The 17,568-nt window shown below is 40.4% G+C and overlaps 1 protein-coding gene across 1 annotated transcript in view; it reads right to left on the bottom strand.

Moving 5' to 3' along the window:
- The window catches only part of PRKAR2B (protein kinase cAMP-dependent type II regulatory subunit beta), a 113,340-nt gene that overhangs the window by 69,110 nt on the left and 26,662 nt on the right, over positions 1 to 17,568 (bottom strand). The window contains exon 2 of the mRNA XM_059074551.2: positions 12,488 to 12,523. Within this exon, the coding sequence (XP_058930534.1) occupies positions 12,488 to 12,523 (36 nt within the window). The remainder of the gene's footprint in view (positions 1 to 12,487; positions 12,524 to 17,568) is intronic.

Here is a 17,568-nt window from a genome sequence, read left to right as displayed (position 1 = left end):
TTTAATCAATAAAAATAAATAAAATAAATAAGTCATAAATAAAATAAATAAATAAAATAAATAATAATAAATAAATAATTCTTGATTATAAGCCTTTTCACTATTCTAATTCCCAGAATAGCTCTCAAATTTAAGAAAGTTACTTAAACTAGATTAAATCGTTCCCTTCACGTGAATGTGCTGAAGAAAAGAAAAGCAACGCTATAAGAGGGCCACAAAACCTGAATAAAGTGAAAATACCAAATAAAAAGGTAACTTGAAAGTAGCGGTTTATTTTTTGGAAAGCCACAAGAGTTGAAGTTTTCAGTTTCTACAGCAGCTCACCACTCAGCAACCTGTTGAAACTCAGCTGTGAAAAGAACCCTACAGCATGAAAGCCATGTACATTTTCCGGAGCACTTTGCGCCTGGTACCCTATTTATGTTATGCAATGAGCGTATCAAACTACCTGCATCTGTCCTTAAATGGGAGCTATAACTGAGAATTCTGCTTTAAAATATCTAAGTAGAGGGTCAGTTCCACCTTTTTTGATGAAGGTCAGTAAAGATGATAACATTCATAATTCCATGAAACATGTATAATGATACAATTATTTAAGCTGTTTAGTCTTTCAAATGAAAGGCTCCTCTTTTCTACCATGCTGAAAACAATATACCGTTAATCTATATTTTCATTTTTTAGCAATTTGATTATACAATCTTACGTAAAACAACAACAACAAAATCAATGTTCTCTGATTTTAATAATGCAAGACTGAAGGTAGGAAAAAATGGTGGTGGTGGTGAAACCCACTTATTACTTGGATACGTTCTGTGGTTTTTAGCTGTACCATTAATTTTCAGAAAACGTGATCAAATGATTAGCTAGACACTGTTGGCCTCACAGAGTCTCAGAATCCAATGACAGTAACATTCTTCAGTAATCAGCTCCGAGAAGCAGCTGGTTCAATCTGATTAAGGGCGGGGAAGGGAGGGCTGTACATACACCCATTTAAAATTAAAGGTTAAATGTTAAAAAGCAGATCATACAGCTTATAATTTAGGGGAGACTGAAGTTGCTTTTCCGTTTTTATCTAAAAAGCTAAAGGATGGGGCTTCCCTGGTGGCGTAGTGGTTGAGAGTCCGCCTGCCGATGCAGGGGACACGGGTTCATGCCCCGGTCCGGGAGGATCCCACATGCCGCGGAGCGGCTGGGCCCGTGAGCCATGGCCGCTGAGACTGTGCATCCGGAGCCTGTGCTCCACAGCAGGAGAGGCCACAACAGTGAGAGGCCCGCGTACCACACACACACACACACACACACACAAAATCTGAAGGATGTTACGTTTAAGAGAAATCTCTCCCATCTCCCCACAAATATCAATACAGTGTTAATTAAGTTAATTCAAATTTGAAGTAAGGGAATTAGCTATAAGAGATACACTGAATTATGCACTTTGGCCAATTAAAATTAAGAGGGAGAGATTATAGGAGAAAATATCAGATACTAATATTGTGGCATTTTCATTAGATTAAAATTTGACAAATTGAGCCTAATGATATATAAAAGTTTATTTAGCACTTGTGTGTCAGCATTGTGCTTAAAAAAAAAAAAAAAGCAAGAAAACTTTGCCTACATCTCTTCATGAAATACAACAATCCAGTTTTACAGAAGAGGGTTTAAGTAAGTTGACCAAGTTCACAGAGCTAAACAATGATGCAACTAAAATGCTAAAGTACATCTGTTGGCCTCTGGCCCAGACCAGTGCAAAACGCATTAGAGGCTCTCGTTCAGTTTTTGATCAATAAATGGAAGAATAGCCATCCCAAGCTCTTCGCTTGCACACCTCCTGCCTTCCGTACTCAGGGTAAACGTCAGAAGGTTAAGGTGCTCTCACTGGGAACCTGACAGAGTCAGCCTTAAAGAAAGTTTAGTTAGACAAGCATTCATAGTGAATAAATTATAACCGAAACACCCTCCAACCAACTCTGCCCTCTTTGTTCTGTCATCCTGGGTCATCCACAAGATGCAAGGCCCTCCAGACAACCACCTTTCCCCAATTTCATCTCCACACTTTAAGCTTCCCCACTGGTCCTGGAAGGCAGGGCATGTTTACTGCTGCTCTACCCAGCGCCCAGCACTGTGCCTGGTGACGCTAACTGCTCAATAAATATCTGCTCCACAGCTGACCTGTGGGACACCCCCCTGTCCCCCTCCACTGTAAGAATACCACTACTCTCAGAAGGTCCCACCCCCTACACACAGTGGGATCCGAATGATAGTGAGGGGTGCCCCTGGCTTCCCACTCTGGCATCCAGACCAGACGTGGTACTCCTTGCCGATACCCTGCTCCCCTTAGACTTGTGGCATTCAGGTACCTTCCAGACCGGCATCTAGCTCTGTCTTCTTTCCACTCCAGTTTTGCCATCATCACAGAACACATCAATGTCCATGCCCACCCTCAATTTTTTTTTTTAATTCCTTGACTCCAATAAAGCTTCATCCAATATCCACTTTAGCAGTCTCACCCTGCAAGTAATACATGCTGGTCATGACTCCTCTGGAATCTTAAACCTCGTTATAACACATCTGGCCAATTCTTCCCATTTTTCTAGGATGCCCATTTCCTTACTTTCCATTCTTTTTTTTCTTTTACTTCATCCAGAAGTGCCCTTTTCCGTGAGTTCATTAATTAGGATGCTCACAGTTTAGTGGAGGGAAAGAGACACGAGAACAATCACAGTATCAAACGACGTGTAATAGTAAGAGCAGCATGGATGCATACTCTATTCACAGATGGCATCCAGAAAGAAAGAGTGCTGAGTGGTGGGGAACACGGTGCGGGGTGAGTTGTCCCAAGGCCAGACAAGCGAAGCCCGTGAAGCGTTCCCAAAGTGAGGAAGCACATGGATGCCGGAAGCAGAGGTAAGGACACGTGTGCCACGAACCCGGGGCCGGTCCGGCTCTCCCCTCCCCTCCCCTCCCCCGCACACCAGCATCCTACCTGTCCAAGGGCACCGCTCACATTGCAGTCTGCTCTTACAAAATGCCCAAGTGGTAAAATACCGTTTTGGGTTTTGTTTTAATCATCAGTTCCTTTAGATAAATGTTCATTTTCCCTTTATAAAGCTTCTTATGAGAACTTTCATGTCTCATACAGATCACACCGAGTTCATGTCACCTAAACCTCAGTGTACACAGTGAGACAAGTCCAGAGAGCGGGAGCATATAATAGTAATAGTTGTACTATTACAACTGGTACAGCGATTTGTCACCACCGCAGCAACTTCACTACCGTTTACAAAAGGAAGGGCCTGCAGTGTACTGGGGGCGAAGGGGCAGGAGGAACTAACTGGTCCTTCACACAGAGAGTTTGCAGAGCAGAGACCTCCACTCTGATCACACTTAGAGGACGTCTGCGATAAGTTCAAATGTCCACTCTATCTCCTCCTGACTGTTTCATAGGCAGTGTCCAGCGACTGGGGCACACAAGGGGCTGAGCAGGCTGCATAGGCCTCCGTGCCATCTTTCAAATCCCTCCACATCTGCTGCTCTGAGGACACTGTAGGAGCAGAGGAGACGTCCTGCCCAGCCCCGATCTGTAGATCAAGGTTTTACTACTGCCTCTCTCTTTCCTTCCCCGGGGGTCTCTGAGAGAATTTTGGAGAATATGCAAGAAAGCTCAAGAGATCATCTCCCACTGGCCTTGAGACAGTGCATCAGCATTCCTGAGCCTAACAAAAAAGAACCAGAGACTGAACACTTGCCGTGCAGTCCACTGGGCTCTGTCCCGCGCTGCATGCCAGAAGCACCAGTCAGCTAGTACTGCCAGAGAGGAAGGAGACAGGAAGAGGCTGAGGGTGCCAAGGGACTAGCACTTGCTCTGCTCACCCGCTCTGACTTGTGATGAATCCCAGGGGAGGGTCTGTTTTAACAGGAGCCTGGGGACAGAAAGAGAACAGGGACGGAGGTGGTCTGGAACCACTCCCCCCACCCCAAAGAGCCCTGGGACCTGTGCTCTGGCCTCTCAGAGGCCCTCTCCAGGTGCACCTCCCTGCCCAGCGTGGACACCTCGGCTTTCACCCAGTTGCCTCAGTGGAACTGTCTGACTCTTGATCTCAGCCCCACCCAGGGTGTCATCTTTCTAAAGAATTCTCTGTGTCAAGCTTTGCAGTCCATGAGCTACTTCTGACCCCCCTCAAATCCAGCCCAGGCTCCTGGGGCCCCCTGCCCATCTAGGAGACCCATGTGGACAACAGGCTGAGTGTGAAACTAAACTGGGGAGAATACAGTGTCAAGTGGTTTTCATGGATTATCTTCTGTTTAATCACTACAATCATCCTGTGAGATAGGTATTATCTTCATGTTCTACCTGGAGAAACAAGGCAACTAAGACCAACACACGCACACATACACACACACACACACACACACACGCGCGCACACACACACACACACACACACACACTTTTACTAAGTGGATATGTGAGTAGCAGAGCAAATACTCCAACCTAGGTCTCTGAATCCAGAGCCTATACTGCCTCCCCTGAGAAAGAGAGATGCTAACATTTTGAAGCAATGGTTAAGTTAAAGGCAAAAATAACTCCTGGCCTTCAGCCGCTGCTGTCCATGGCCTTGGGCATCTGCTTACTCCAGGCCACAGGTGACTGATGGCAGAGGTCAAGTGCGGAGCAGCATACTATGAAAAAGGACTTACAGTAAAAACAGCCCTACTAGTGATAAAACACAAATACTCTTATCTTCCTGCTGAAACCCATGTCATAAGCCTTAAAGACCAGCTCAAATGGCACCCCTTCTGTGAGCCCCATGCCCAGGAACAACTATACATTTTCTCCTTTTCACTTTGTGGATACTGTGGTATTTAGCACACTCTGAGTCACAGCCAGCTTCCCTGCTAGACTCTGAACTTCCTAAGGGCCCTATCTCACTCTTCTTGCATCCCTAGCACCGTATCTGGCACAAAGTAGAGAATCAGTAAACGTCTGCTGAACAGATTAGTAAATGAATTAAAGTAGTATTCTCATGGAATGCATTATCTAACGTTGGTGATTACCAAGCTTGAAATGAGCTTCTAATAACAAAATATAAATGTAAATATATTCATACTAGCAAATTGGTTTGAAAATAGGAGAATGACCTCTGGGAAAAAATAATTTGGGGGTTAAAAACTCTTGTCAAATAACTTTAAAATAAAAACAACGAATACCAAGGCTACAAAATCTTTCCAAAACGAAACAGAAGGAAGCATATGTGCCCTGAATCAAGGAAGCATATGTTCCCTGAATCAGATTCAAGACAAAATCTGAACTTCTGCCATTTCACTACTTTTCTTGGGGGCTTTAGCAGTCTCTAATCAATATCTGTCTGGGGTGATTTTACTGAGTTTTTAATGTGCCATTTTACACAGTGGGTGTGTGAGATTCAAAGAGTTAATTTCACCTCTGAATTATCCTCAATGCTAGTAAAGGGAAAATTAGAAGATTTTAGATCTGTTAAAAATATACCATAAAATTCAATACTCATGTTAAGGCTAAAAAATTGAAGAGTGGACAATTATCTACATGTGAAAAGAAAATTAGCCAATTCATAATTTGGAGCTCCATTTTCACTTCTATTATAAGAAATAATGACATATTAGAGCAAGTAATGCTCAACAGCAGTCCGTGAAAGCAATATATGGCAATCAGTGGGGCATCGTGACCAGACAGTGGACATGCCCATACAATGTAAGAACTCATAACAGGTGATAACCGGGAACGGCCCCACTGTTGGGGATAACCGTCAGAGCTCTAAAAAAGCAGATTTCAAAATTTCAGGGAGCCATTTTGTGAAAGACAATGACAGCAGAGTCATGAAAATTCAATGCAATATAAAATCCTTGGATGAGCTTGAACGAAAAGAGAGAGTGGGGGTGGGGAGAGGACACAGCAAGACAACTAAGGAACTGGACTCTAGACTATAGATTAGATAACAGCATTGTATCAAAGTGAAATTCCCTGGGCTTCCCTGGTGGCACAGTGGTTGGGAGTCTGCCTGCCGGTGCAGGGGACACGGGTTTGAGCCCTGGTCTGGGAGGATCCCACATGCTGCAGAGCGGCTGGGCCTGTGAGCCACAATTACTGAGCCTGCGCGTCTGGAGCCTGTGCTCCGCAGCGGGAGAGGCCACGATAGTGAGAGGCCCGCGCACCGCGATGATGAATGGTCCCCGCTTGCCACAACTGGAGAAAGCCCTCACACAGAAACGAAGACCCAACACAGTCATAAATAAATAAATAAATAAATAAATTTTAAAAATTAAAAAAAAATAATAATAATGACTTGTTCTCAACTGGTGGAAATGTTTTTTTTTTAAAAAGTTAAATTCCCTACACATTATATTACTCAGAAAATGTCCTTGTTCTTAGGAGACATGCATGAGGTATTTAGGATTCCTAAAAGGTTCAGTTAAAAAACTAAAAGTGTGTGTCCGTGCATGTGCAAGGAAAGAAAGAAAAGAGCATACAAACGTGACAAAATAATAACAGCTGGGAAATCTAGATAAAGGTGTTCATTGAACGATTCCTCAAACTTTTCTATAAGCTTGATTTTTTTCAAAATAAAATCCTGAGATTAAAAAAAAATTCAGAGAGAGGTCTGACCTCCTGAGAAGGCACTGGCTCAAAATTAATGCGTCATTTCAATTTGTTTTTCAATTCAGAGCCAAAACCACAGAGGAAAATCATTATACTCTTTTTTTAAAAAAACTTTAATGTACAAACAATAAAAAGAGAGGCCCATATTAAAGGATGAACATCAAATAGTGTTATGACTCTTTAAGGACTTTTTATGACAGACTAAGACACAGAGTTGAGCATTTTATTGTTTTGTTTTGTCTTAAACTATGTTCAAGAGAGCTGACCAGTAACATTTTTGAGAGCCTAGACACTCTGCTTTATAAAAACCATCTAACTTAACCATCGTAACAAAAGTGAATACAGCTGCTGTGATCCCCAAATGAAAGAAAATGAAAATAAGGAAGAAACACTCAATAAGGTAAATAACTTACAAGCAAATTTACACAGTAAATGGGTGGTTTGAACTCAGGTCTGTATAACTCTACATCCTACGGTCTTTCCCATATAATATACTAGATGAACAACAAAGCAACAGAATTGATGTTTCGTTAAAGTTTTACTCTTCAAAGATTTATTCAGCTACTACTTCTACTACTACCAATAATTTTTAATAATAATTACAACAATAAATGGTATGTTTCCCATTTTTCCACCAAAAAGAATAATCTTCCAAAACAGAAAGTCCATAATAAGCTCTAAGAGAAATTAAATGCAAAACTGTCAGTGTTAATTCTATCAAAACTCTAAAATAGATTATGTATATGACTTCTGTGTATTTAAAAAGACATAAGAAGTGATTACTCAGAGTATAAATGGATTAAAAAAGAACAAAAGCAGTATTTCTTTTTCTTTTGTTTAACAATATGGGGTACTGTAAAGTTATGGATGATCATACAGCAATATATAAATGTATCAAATCAACATGCTGTATATCTTAAACACACACAATGTTACATGTCAATTATATCTCAATAAAAATATAAGTAGACAAACAAGCAAACAAAGGTTATGGGGTGCTGTCAGGAAGATACCAGAGATACATTTACCTGGATTTCAAAAAACATCTGACAAAATGAAGCAACTGACAAAGGATTAACCTCCAAAATTTACAAGCAGCTCATGCAGCTCAATATCAAAAAAACAAACAACCCAATCCAAAAACGGGCAGAAGACTTAAATAGACATTTCTCCAGAGAAGATATACAGATTGTCAACAAACACAAGAAAGAATGCTCAACGTCATTAATCATTAGAGAAATGCAAATCAAAACTACAGTGAGATATCACCTCACACCGGTCAGAATGGCCATCATCAAAAAATCTACAAACAATAAATGCTGGAGAGGGTGTGGAGAAAAGGGAACCCTCTTGCACTGTTGGTGGGAATGTAAATTGATACAGCCACTATGGAGAATAGTATGGAGGTTCCTTAAAAAACTAATAATAGAACTACCATATGACCCAGCAATCTCACTACTGGGCATATATCCTGAGAAAACCATAATTCAAAAAGAGTCACGTACCACAGTGTTCATTGCAGCACTATTTACAATAGCCAAGACATGGAAACAACCTAAGTGTCCATCAGCAGATGAATGGATAAAGAAGATGTGGCACATATATACAATGGAATATTACTCAGCCATAAAAAGAAATGAAATTGAGTTATTTGTAGTGAGGTGGATGGACCTAGAGTCTGTCATACAGAGTGAAGTAAGTCAGAAAGAGAAAAACAAATACCGCACGCTAACACATATATGGAATGTAAAAAAAAAATGGTTCTGATGAACATAGGGGCAGGACAGGAATAAAGACGCAGACGTAGAGAATGGACTTGAGGCCACGGGGTGGGGAAGGGTAAGCTGGGATGAAGTGAGTGAGTGGCATGGACATATATACACTACCAAATGTAAAACCGATAGCTAGTGGGAAGCAGCCGCATAGCACAGGGAGATCAGCTCGGTGCTTTGTGACCACCAAGAGGGGTGGGTTGGGAGGGTGGGAGGGAGGGAGATGCAAGAGGGAGGAGATATGGGGATATATGTATATGTATAGCTGATTCATTTTGTTATAAAGCAGAAACTAACACACTATTGTAAAGCAATTATACTCCAATAAAGATGTTAAAAAAAATCTGACAGTTTCATCATTATAAGTTTTGCAAAACTTATCCTATCTACCCTATAAGGCAAGACCCTACTCTTCCAAATGCCCACTTGTTTTTATCCATTAATCACACTCCACTATATGCCTTTCATTCCTGAACCAAGTGGGAAACTAACTTATGAAACCCTGAAACCGCTACAAACTCTTAAAATGCTAGGAATGAATTTTGTTTGAAAATACTGAGTGAAACTGATTCCTTTTACTTATAGAAATAAAAACCAACAGGTTTGTGGGCAGGCACTGAAAACACATGAGGAGAGTTTAGCAGAAACAATGTTATTTATAAAAATGATCTGAAATTATGTATTTGTTAAACACATCCTTAATATAAACAGCTCTAATCCTCATAAACCATAACAAAAGAAAAAGGTATAAAAGGGAGAAATGTTTTGTTTGAAGTATTCAGGTTGAAATATTTACTTTTTTTTTTTTTTTTTTTTTGGTACGCGAGCCTCTCACTGCTGTGGCCTCTCCCTCTCCCGTTGCGGAGCACAGGCTCCAGACACGCAGGCTCAGCGGCCATGGCTCACGGGCCCAGCTGCTCCGCAGCATGTGGGATCCTCCCGGACTGGGGCACGAACCCGTGTCCCCTGCATAGGCAGGCGGACTCTCAACCACTGTGCCACCAGGGAAGCCCAAAATATTTACTTTTGATAGGTGTGGTATGAATATCAAAAGCCAAAACCTCAAAGATATAGGAAACTCAGTCAAATTAGGAATATATCATAATACACTATTTTTAAATTTTCATTCAATCAAAAGTGATTGAATACCTAGCACTACACATAGTATATTTATTGTTATAATGTATACATACAGTACTTATTGTTGTAATTATTATTAAAAAATAGACAAGTAAGGGGCTTCCCTGGTGGCACAGAGGTTAAGAATCCACCTGTCAATGCAGGGGACACAGGTTCGATCCCTGTCCGGGAAGACCCCACATGCTGTGGAGCAACTAAGCCCCTGCTCCACAACTGCTGAGCCTGTGCTCTAGAGACTGCACGCCACAACTACTGAAGGCCAGGCACCGAGAGCCCGTGCTCTGCAACAAGAGAAGCCACCACAATGAGAAGCCCGCACCACAGCAAAGAGTAGCCCCCGTTTGCATCAACTAGAGAAAGCTCCCACGCAACAGCGAAGACCCAATGCAGCCAAAAATAAATAAATAAAATAATTTTTTAAAAAAATAGATGAGTAAGAAATAAATCTTGTATCAAGAAGTAAACTCTTGTATCCTACATTTCTGGTTGACTTATTTTTTTTCCCTTAAATTAGAGGTATCACATTACAAATTTAAAGTTACAATTTACTTCTGAAAAAAAGTATTTCTGAATTAAAATTTCATCAAAAAAAGATATCCTAAGAAATATTTTAAATTATCAGATATGAATTTCCCTATTTTAAGTAGATATCTATTTTTCTTTTTTTCGCGGTACGAGGGCCTCTCACTGTTGTGGCCCCTCCCGTCGCGGAGCACAGGCTCCGGATGCCCAGGCCCAGCGGCCACGGCTCACGGGCCCAGCTGCTCTGCGGCACGCGGGATCCTCCCAGACCGGGGCACGAACCCGCATCCCCTGCATCGGCAGGCGGACGCTCAACCACTGCGCCACCAGGGAAGCCCCAGATATCTATTTTTTTTATGCTCAGGAAATGCTACTTCAAAAGAAACTGAAGTCTACTACTGCATTGAATTACTTTTTGCCACTAGATTAAATTAACAAAGAGAACTGTAGAATTTCCTCCCCAAGATGTCTTAAGACAGTTTCTGCTTTCTTTGTCAAAAAAGTTTCAGACAAAGACCATTGTTCTTTTTATCCAAGGCAGTAAATATAATTTTATTTCCCTGCCTAAAAGACTGAAAATGTGTATAAAATGCTTACCACAGTGCCTGACCCATCAGGGGTATTCCATTAAGTCAGTTCTCTTTTCCTTCCAATAATTAATGTCAAAATTCATTCTCATAGTGCTTTCCAGCATGTTATATTATTAGGGTAACAATATTTACACCTTTTAAGGCTTTTACAACATGACTCCTGAACGTGATATCATTTCATTTTTCTTTAAATCAAACTGCTCCCTGTTGTTTTCACTGGCATTTCCTATTACCTGTCACTTGGAATAAATGCAACGTTTGACTCGAACGTGTATTTCTTGGCCGGCATTCTAGCTTGTCTACGTTTACAGCCAATCTTGCTGAGATACACTGGACACAGATTTAGCAGTGGTGGTGGGGAGTGAAATAAGGGTGTTTCAAAGCGAATCTATATACTAGAGCCTCTGATCCTTCAACTGATGCTAAGTATACTGAACAACAAATATTAATGGAATTTGCCCAGAAATAAATGTCTCATGTCAGTTTGAGGCAGAAAGGGAGACAATTTATTCTAAGAGTCTTAACTATGTTCCTACAGAAAGAATCTTACATCACGGAGACAAGATATCACACTACTGATTCTGTCTTACTGTTCCTCTCTGTTTCCACCACTGCTCATGAAAGACTACATATTACACCAGAATACGATCACTCTTGATAGCTCTACTCTGGGATAAAGTCTGATTGATGCCTTACTGATATAAACATAATCTCTCACTCCATGAAAGGTGGTATAATCTACACCTTGTTTTCAACATTAAAAAGAGATAGGCCTCAACATTACAAAAAGCTCAGGTGGATAAAGTAGATACCATCACAATACAGCATATTACCCTAATCCCTGTCTTTTTCCTTATAGACCTGGTCACCACATAATAAGAGTAAATTATACCAGTAACTGCTGACAAATTAAAAATAAAACTCAATCTTAAAACACATTTAATAATATAGCACAGATGGAAATTAGGTAATTCTATGAAACAAATGACTCATTTGTATTATATAAATGTCAAAGATGATCTGTTTGAAATTATTTCTTGTGTTTTTCAACCAAAAAACTCTAGTTATATATAAAAGAAAGTCATTTTCTCAAACCAAACATGGTAGTACTTCACTTGTCCCCTATCTTTAGAGAAGAAGGTATTTCACAGAAGTGAATTTTCCAAACAATAGTTTATCCATTTCAGCGCCCAAATTCATTTAGGATAGAAATGCTTTCAACTGTGTACTATACTTCCCCACCAATGTAATGCAGGTGGTGCCCAGTATAGTGAACCAAATTTAAGCACCTGTCAATGGTTAAGGTCATCCTCACTGTGAATATGCAGAAGGTTACTGTGATATCTCTAAGACAGCAATAGCCCCTGGGGCATGAACAAATATAAAGCAATTTGCTCCTATTCTGAATAGGACCCCATGATGACAAGGTCTAACATCAGAGTGTTATGAGTTTCCCTGTCTTTTATTAAAAACTCTCCATCCCTCCCTGTTTCTAAAGTGTCCTTTACCCAAGTTCTAAATTACTGCTTCTAACTGTAACTGGCAAACCAGATAACCACGTAGATAATAATTTATCAAGAGCAGAAATAAACAAATTGGGGTAAGAGTCTCCATACATTAGCCTCAGTGCACAGTGTGATTTTAAGTTTAGCCACTAAGTGTGTATTTCCAATTATTTCCTAGTTCTTGATTTTATCAGATGGTTGTGTTTTCTGGGAAAATGACTGACAAATAAGTTACTACTCTATAGCAATTATTCCTTTCATACCTTCTTATCCAATCCATTTTTAAAATGTCACCAATAGTGAGCAAAATCCATCATCAGACTTACCTGAGGCACGCCTCGTAAATCGGTTTATTACTGGAGCTGAAAGAGAAAAGCGGAATAATATGATTAGATAAAATTTTAATTTATCCAAAACCCTGAAAAGGACCTAAATTGTTAAGTGATCCCATAAATTAAATAAGAGAAAGATATGAATGAATAAATAATGCAAGAAGAAAAACCATTAATATATGAAAATTAAATGTTTAAATTCACTAGTAGCCAAAGAAATATAAATTAAAATCAATATTTCACCTGTTAAATTAGTCCCCCCAACACACTTTAAATGAAAATCCCTAGTTATGTGTGGCTGAAACTACTTAACTGGGACAGTGCCAATCTATATAATATTTTTGTAAACAATTTGGCAATTACGTCTAGTGCCATAAAAGGTGTGTCTCCTTTAAGAGAGTAAATCTACTTTTAAGAGATTTATCCTAAAGAAATATTACTAGAGAAGGAAAAAGATACACACGTGTGTGCGCACACACACATCTATTCAACAGCATCATTTTTACGGTGAAAATATTTGGAGACAAAACTAAAAATGCTCACATATACTGATATCATTATTAGGTAAAGGATGGTATATTTGTGGTTTTGACAATTTTTGTGCAACCCAAAGGTCTATGATATGCAAATCTATTGGTGGAAGGCTGCAATTTCAGGCTGGTGTATGGGAGTGCACTGCCCACCCTTGGCCCACTCCCTGCATTCAACTTAGCTCTGTTGTTTCTTCTTGGTTTTGCTTATAGATATCTTACAGTTACCTCAAGACATTAGGTTTTTAAAAGCTTTATTTCTTAAGAGAAGCAGGTTAAGTTTACAGTTCATATTATATACAGAAAGGACATCATGTATTACACTGTATATTTTAGTAGCAGGATGTCATGGGTCTACTATGATACTTTTTAATACTTCAATACTTTTAAAACAATAATTATAAAGACTGTTTACACTACAGAAATAGATCAAGTAAAAAAGAAGACTTAAAATTTTTGTCAGCATTACAGTTACAGAGCACAAAAAATATAGATGCTTCAGAATAAGTACTAGAAGAAAACTGATAGATGTTTCAAACTAATCCTTGCAACCATTCTATTAAGTAGCAGCACCGCAACATTACTGATGACATTTTACAGTAAGGCTCAGAGATATGGGTTAGTTTGCTTTAGATCACATAGTCACCCTGTGGCAGAGCTTGAGAATTCGAACTCAAGCACTTCTAGCACCAAAATGCTGCCCCACCAAGAACAGAAAGCAAAAATACTGATGCCTGAATAACAGGTAAATATCTCCTCCTTCCATATTGATCTCCATTGTTACTAAGGATTAACTGTGTGAAATCATTCACAAACCCAATTATTAAAACACTATAATTTATAGCAAAATTATATACTCTAAACTGAGCGAGAGAAAATTTCCACTATTTATATACCAAAATAATTCAGCCATATAGCTGCAAAGTCACAAATTACTTATATAAAAACCTTTCATCAGGTAAAGTGTAGTTATATTTTATATATCGCACGCACAAAGAAACTTCCATCAGTTTACTTGGACACCTTCAACCCCCTTTTTCACAACTCCTTCAGAACCTAGTCTAAAAAAAGCCTCCCCAACAAGCTACAAGGACAGGGGAACTTCAACCACAGGAATGCAGAATAGATAGTGCTGGCTGACCAAGGCAAGATGAAGGTAAAAAGCATATCTCAGCCTTGGGGCAAAAAACAGAGCAGATACTCTCCTCCCCCTCTAGTCTCTCTAGACAGTGAAATCACAGCACTGTGAGCTTCTGGCTTGAAATGTTGGGACATCTTTGTTCCCTTGGGGTCCCTTAGGTTTCTGTGACTTTTTCTTTTTTGGGTGGGGCACACTGCACAGTTTGTTGGATCTTAGTTCCCTGACCAGGGATTGAACCCAGCTCTCAGCTGTGAAAGCATGGAGTCCTAACCAATGGACTGCCGGCGAATTCCCTGTGTCTTTCTTAAGTGTTTAAGGCAGAGGTTTTCAACGAAGCAGCATCACCATCTAGGAGGTGTATTCAAAAGTTGTGGGAGCAATTTTTTCAACTGTGACAATAATTCAGAAGACATCCTTGGCATTTGACAGACAACATACAGGACAATCCTATACAACAAAGAACTGTCATGAATCCCAAAACTTCTGTCCTGCACTACTTTCACATATCCCACTGGACATTCATGTTGGCAAACATGTCAACTTATAACCACCTGAGCCTAAATTCTAACACTGTTTATACATAAATACGATTATTATATGCAGTTTTAATATACATCAGATTTTCTACAACACAAATACGATATAAATCAAAGGAATTTGGGGGTTTTTGGGGGTATTTTTTTGGAATTTTACTAATACACCTGATCAGACTACATTTGCAGCTTTCATATTCTTAGTGACTCTACATGTAAGTGGGAGAATCTAACTGCATTATGTCTTCTTGTGTACATATAAGCACATACCTACTGGAACATTTTACTTACTATAAATTAATTGCCTTATTTCTCCTTTATATTTTTGCTAGAAATTATATCAATTCTTAAATTGTGCATAGAGAGGTTCTATGACTATGATTTCCATTTCCCAATAGTAAATGGGGCACAGGACTGTGCAGTTAAGAAGATGGGGGCACCAGGCATGTGGGACCCAGTAGTTAAGGTGAACACTGGGTTTTGACAAAATTACCAAAAATCCAATCCCTCAAAACATATCCCTTCATATCCACTTGCAGGGATGAAACACAAGTGTTTCCTGTACCAACTCTTGGCAAGCTAACAATAACCTTCACAATTTTTCTAGACTTTTTATTTTTATTTTTTTTGCGGTACGCGGGCCTCTCACTACGGTGACCTCTCCCGTTGCGGAGCACAGGCTCCGGACGCGCAGGCTCAGCGGCCATGGCTCACGGGCCCAGCCGCTCCGCAGCATGTGGGATCTTCCCGGACCGGGGCACGAACCCGTGTCCCCTTCATCGGCAGGCGGACTCTCAACCACTGCGCCACCTAGACTTTTTAGTTTAGTTACCAAAATGGGGAAGAAGATTGAGATTCAGGGTGGAGACTCTGCTGTAAGTAAAGCGATGTGCATCTGGGCATGGGGTGCCTGGTGTTTTCTCTCTCAGGAACCCAAGTACAGGGAAGGGGAGCGGGAGGAAGGTGAGGAAGGATGCACCAACGGGCGCCGACTGGGGTCAGGAGGCGTGGGCTCCACTGCTGGCCCCACCGCCTTCCGGGAAACCTTGGATGAATCGTGTAACTTTGACCTAAATCCTCAATTTAAAAAACGTGCAAGGTGGGCTTCCCTGGTGGCACAGTGTTTGCGAGTCCGCCTGCCAATGCAGGGGACGCGGGTTCATGCGCCGGTCCGGGAAGATCCCACATGCCGCGGAGCGGCTGGGCCCGTGAGCCATGGCCGCTGAGCCTGCGCGTCCGGAGCCTGTGCTCCGCAACGGGAGCGGCCACAACAGTGAGAGGCCCGCGTACCACAAAACAACAACAACAACAACAACAGCAAAAAAAAACATGCAAGGTAAGATCTGCCCTCCTTAATTCAAAGGGGGTTTTATGAAAAAATAAACATCTTAGAAAGTGCCCATAAACTATAAATTCCTATTCAAATATGAGATTGATGTTTACTATGAGCTAATATTACCAATTTTAACATTACATATTTTTGCATATACAAAGTAAACAGCAGCACAAATTCACAAAAAAGTTAATAGATGATGCTTTAAAATGTGCTAAGTCAAATTAGGTTTCCTCAGACTCTTGGTTTCCACCTTTATATTTTCCTATTCTATAGATATTCTGTAAGTCTATTTATACACACACACACACACACACATTAGGAGAATATAGAAGGAAAAATATAGCAAACGTATTATCTGCCTGGAGAAACAAATATGATTTAAGAATATACTAAAAGCCCCTAACATTTTAAGGAGATATAACCTAAGATCTTAATGAATCCTAAGGAAAAATACAGAAATGTTTATATAGGTTTGACTTTCTCCCAAATGCCATTCAAGCGCAACATGGAGAGTCCTATGTTCCTATGAATGTCTTTGCGCTTGTCTATCCAGAGATCCCATCAGTTCCCAAACTAGACGGGACTTAATTCCTCAGTCCCCAGAAGTATAACTGATTCAAGTCTTTTTTAATCCTGGAGTATCCTTACAGGAAAAACGCTCTACTACTTGAGGTGGCTGAATCAGCCTCTCTGTTCCTAGCTGTGAAAACAGCCTCCCACACCTGTGACCGGAGTTCCCGGGAGCCAGCAGGACCTCCTTATCTTCTCACCTCTTTATGCCTGAAGCCCAAGATAAGCAGTGACTGGTAGATAAGAGGCACTGAGTCAACAGCTGTGGCATGAATCAGTCAACTCTGTGAAGTAAACAGAGCAAGTCTCCTTGTCCCACTTATTCCACTGTTTATTGGATGTGGATGCCAGGCACTGGGAATGTGACAGAGTCCCTGCCTCTGAAGAGCTTGACCAAGTCGGGGGTATTTTCACATACTATGACTGCAAGGGCTTATGCCACGCACGCAGCTGCCCTAACGGAAAAATTTAGGTAAAAAGAGAAGTTCCGTAGAAGACTAGAAAACTTAAGAAATTCTATAAAAACAAAAGCAGTCAATTGAAAGCATGAACCAATGAGTTTGGCCCTCAGAAAGGAAAGCCAGGTTGATAGTCATGCTTGCATCTCTGAGCGTAATGCTGGGAGAGAAGTTCCAGGTTAAAGAAATAAGAGCCCTGAGTTGTGATTTATGGTCATTAAACACACACACACACACACACAAAGCCACCCTATCTATATTGGAGCCACACTGGTTAAATGGACTTTTGCAGAAGAGTGTGCATATGCCTTGAAGTGAGATGTACACAGCAATCTTGGAGTCAGCACAATAATTAGCACCCCTAGCCTCCTATGAGTTGCCTTTTCTAGCAATAAACACTTTCCAAATCTGCTGTCTAAATAAAAGATTCTAGAAATTATGTCCATTGAAACCATGTTAATTAATTATATTTGACAGAATAAATGCTTAGCTCAGAGTAAATTAATT

The sequence above is a fragment of the Kogia breviceps genome, chromosome 9 (genome assembly GCF_026419965.1).
Source record: "Kogia breviceps isolate mKogBre1 chromosome 9, mKogBre1 haplotype 1, whole genome shotgun sequence".
NCBI lineage: Eukaryota > Metazoa > Chordata > Mammalia > Artiodactyla > Physeteridae > Kogia > Kogia breviceps.
Note: the sequence above shows the minus strand (reverse complement) of the source record. Positions and strands in the feature narration are given on the sequence as shown.